This window comes from Psammomys obesus, unplaced genomic scaffold, assembly GCF_907164565.1.
Source record: "Psammomys obesus unplaced genomic scaffold, mPsaObe1.curated_primary_1811, whole genome shotgun sequence".
Classification (NCBI taxonomy): domain Eukaryota; kingdom Metazoa; phylum Chordata; class Mammalia; order Rodentia; family Muridae; genus Psammomys; species Psammomys obesus.
Genome location: NW_026587216.1, coordinates 35,027,163 through 35,030,782, shown reverse-complemented (window position 1 = coordinate 35,030,782; position 3,620 = coordinate 35,027,163). Strand labels below are relative to the sequence as shown.

General features: G+C 43.1%; 1 protein-coding gene across 2 annotated transcripts in view; it reads left to right on the top strand.

The window, feature by feature from the left end:
* Positions 1–2,169, top strand: part of LOC129673648 (epidermal retinol dehydrogenase 2) — a 14,431-nt gene extending 12,262 nt beyond the window's left edge. For both annotated transcript variants that reach the window (XM_055603547.1, XM_055603546.1), the window contains one exon: positions 2,010–2,169. In XM_055603547.1, the coding sequence (XP_055459522.1) occupies positions 2,010–2,103 (94 nt within the window). In that variant the 3' untranslated portion in view covers positions 2,104–2,169. The remainder of the gene's footprint in view (positions 1–2,009) is intronic.
* The last annotated feature ends 1,451 nt before the right edge of the window (positions 2,170–3,620 follow it).

The following is a 3,620-nucleotide window of genomic DNA, read 5'->3' as shown; positions in this document are numbered from 1 at the left end:
AAGGAAGGAAGGAAGGAAGGAAGGAAGGAAGGAAGGAAGGAAGGAAGGAAGGAAAAGAGATCATCATTGTCTGCCCCCTGTGAACTCCACTGAGTTCCAGTTCTGCAATGCAGCAGCAGCAGCAGCTCGGGGACACTGGCCCAGGTGCAGGCTCCTGAACCGCTGCATCCACTGCTCACTCCATCTCTCGGTTCAGTTTCAGTGTTGCCTCATGTGTCTGCATCTCCCTTCCCAGGGACTGCACCTTCACAAAGAGCACACTCCACGGCTAGCCAGCATTTTCTGTCCAGTTGAATAGGTGTCTTCTACGTCTCTTGTTGCTTCTACCTTGGTTCACCAGTTCTATACACAGCCCCAGACCCTATATCAATGACGGTTCTTCAGCTATTGGAGTACAGGTATCATTCTTCAAGTTTGTCATACGGCTGACGGCCATAGACCTGCTTTTTCCGATAGCTAATTCTATGTGCTTTATGCCGTAAAACAGAAATCTTTCTTACATCTCTTCTCTTCCCATACCTCCTCTACCGCAGGAGGGATTCCTGTGGCTAACAGGGGCTGTGGGAGGAAACAAAGTGGTCACAGAATAACAATTTGAAACCTAGGGTTATGACCCTGCCCTTTATCTGTCCTATAATTCTTGCCCTCCCTGTGTTCTCCCAGCCTCAGTTTTCTTGTCCACACTATATAGGCAGGTTTGGCGGTGCATACAGATTAGCATAATGTCTGGCTATTGGACAGTATGTGTTTCCATGGCACAGTGGGTATTTCCCGAGTAGTAACAGATTGTGCTACGACAAGCCAATTTTAAGAACATGAAGCTTCTTTTTTTAACTCTGAATAATTGTGGAAATTATATTTCTTTAATGGCGTACCCGTTCTGGACCATGTTTTGGCAAAGGACTAGATCGTTCTGAAGAAGCAGAGGAAACACAAGCAGGCTCCATGAAAGAAATTACATGAAACATTCCTTCAAACAACCATAGAGAGCCATGTGTAGAGAGCCATGTGTGAACCCTGCACTATTCCCAATTAAGGATCTCGAGTTACATTTAAAAAAAAAAAAAAAAAAGACACAAGGCAGCCCCTAATGTCTTCTCGGGAGTAGATGTAAGGTGAGAAAACAAAAGGAAATGGAAAACTAGGCTGTGCAGGCACGGTGTCTCACACCTTTTATCCTAGCATTAGGAAAGTTAAACAAGAGGACTGCTGTGGATTTGCAGCCATCCTGGGCTATGCATAGTGAGATTCTGTCTCAAGAACTGCATGCCTAATGAAAGAAGCTAACATGGGAGTCATAAGTACTGTGCGTAAATATTAAGGCAGAAAAGGGAATCTCAAAGATGCAATGACTCTGCAAGTGGAGATTTAAATACTGATAGAAAACTCTCTGATACGTTAAGAATTTACCAGAGTCCTGAAGCTGGGAAGGACACACACCCCACCCCTAAAACAAATCTCAGGTTTTCTGTATCTTCTCATCACAGTGCCATGTTAGGTGTCAAGGTCAACTGGGGAGTGCCTATGAGTCTTTCCAGGCACAGGTGGGGATGGAAGAGTTAAACATCTTAGTTTGGGTGGCCAACAGTAGGAGGACCTGTTGCATCTTGTCCTCACAGTGGCCTTAGGAAAAAGGATACCCTCCATTCGTATCTGAGAACACGGAACGGAGGCCTACAAGCTGGAAAGTTGCATAAGCTGGCAGAGCGCCAGAACCAAGTCTCCAGCCAGATTCATGTGCTCCAAGCAGGTGCCAACACTCACAATACTTTAGGGTACACACACTACTCTAAACTGGTGATGTTTTGGAGACCAAAATAAGTGAACTGAATTTCATAAGCAGAGCAGGAGACACCCCCGTCCCCAACCCAAGCCTTCATGCGATGAGCTACATGAAGAGCTGACTTCCTCTGCAGAAATGGCAATCTTCATTTAACCTAGCAAAAATACCATCACGGATAATAACCAGAAAAACAAAACAAAAATGTGTGCTCTTGTTTTCTTTCCAGCTTCTTGCCCATCAAGACAGGAATGCTTTTAGCTGACTACCTGGGAATCTTTCATGTGATGGATGGCTTCTCTGGCCAAAAGAAGAAAGCTTAATGATGTTGTCATCCATTGTTGCATCAGGCTTCTTCCAAAGAAGATACGTATTTCCTTCCAACAGAACCCAAAGACAAATACTACCCATATTCCACTGTGGACCATAGTGTCCTTCCAGTGTCATTTAAATGCAATTTTACTGTTTTCTTTTTTGTTGAGTGTTTTTGTTTGTTTGTTTGTTTGTTTGTTCTTTAAAAAATAAAAATAGCTCTTTTGTCATTTCCATTTCAATAATTGTAACAGTGAAAGTATTTACAGGCAAACAACAAAAATTGATACAGCAGGTTCTATTTATATATATTTGTATGTTCACATACATATGTATATATATATGTAACAAATACAATCAAAGAGGGCTGCCATGGGAAGAGCTGAAAGGAGGAAAGGTGGAGGAGTGATATAATTCCATTTCAATTAAAAACATTTTTAAAATAACACACAAAAAATGTTAATTAAAGGAAAAAGAAGTGAGTTCAAATGATGACCTATGTATGGTAGCTCCTATAGGGCAGGTGACTGTTTTCATAGGGCATAGGAGAGGTAGCCAGTGTCTGGCTGCAAGACCTCTCTCAAGAAGACACCAAAAAATGCACGGTTTCTATCACGTTATTCTCAGTTTTGGCTCTTTTGAACCCAAGCCCCTAGTGTGACAAGGGCTTTCTGCTTTAGCTGCTTGAGTTGCTGTGACAACCCTGACAAAAGTAACCTAGGGAAGAAAGTGTTTATCTTGACCCACCGATTGTAAGTACAGTCTGTGGCTGCGGAAGTTGTAGTCCCTGGAGCAGTCAGGGAGGTGAAGTGAATTCTGGGACTCAGCGAGACGTCAGCCATTTATGAAGTCCAGGACCAACTCCCGTGGATTTGTGCTACCCACACTAAGCGTAGGTCTTCCTACCTCAATTAACCTACTCTACGCAGTCCTCACAGGGCAGTCCCTCATAGTTGATCCTGTCAAGGTGACAATACCAACCATCTGTCAGACAAACAGCACTGGAGAGCCTCACCAGGGCTTTCCTGACAGTGACCTTAGTCCAGACTTCCAGATGGGATCGTATTTTTATGGAACACAAGGTCAAAAAACTGCTTGTTTCTTACTCTGAAAATGAAAGTGACCTGGGCTAGATTTGTTGTTCCTGCCCCAAAAGCCACACCCAACAGTTCATTTTGGTGTTTAATTTAATAATTCAAGCTGGGATTCACAGTTGGGTATTTTTCACAGAATGAACAACTTCACTCATCTGCATTCATTAGAGGCACCCTCAGCTCCGAGCTATTGTGTTCTTGAAGTCTAATCACCTGGCAAACTGCTTTCATGCTTTGTAAGTTAACTATAAAAGCAAGATTACGAAACATATGTTAATTACCATATATCCCAGCAACCCCTTCCCAAGCGGCTCAAGCGTCCACCCTGTGGGAGAAACAGGTTCCTTTTTGTATCTTGCCCTCTGGTGGGGCCAGGAGAGTAAGTTATCTTGGCAGACTCAATAAAAGTCCAAATAATCTAGAATTTAAGTATC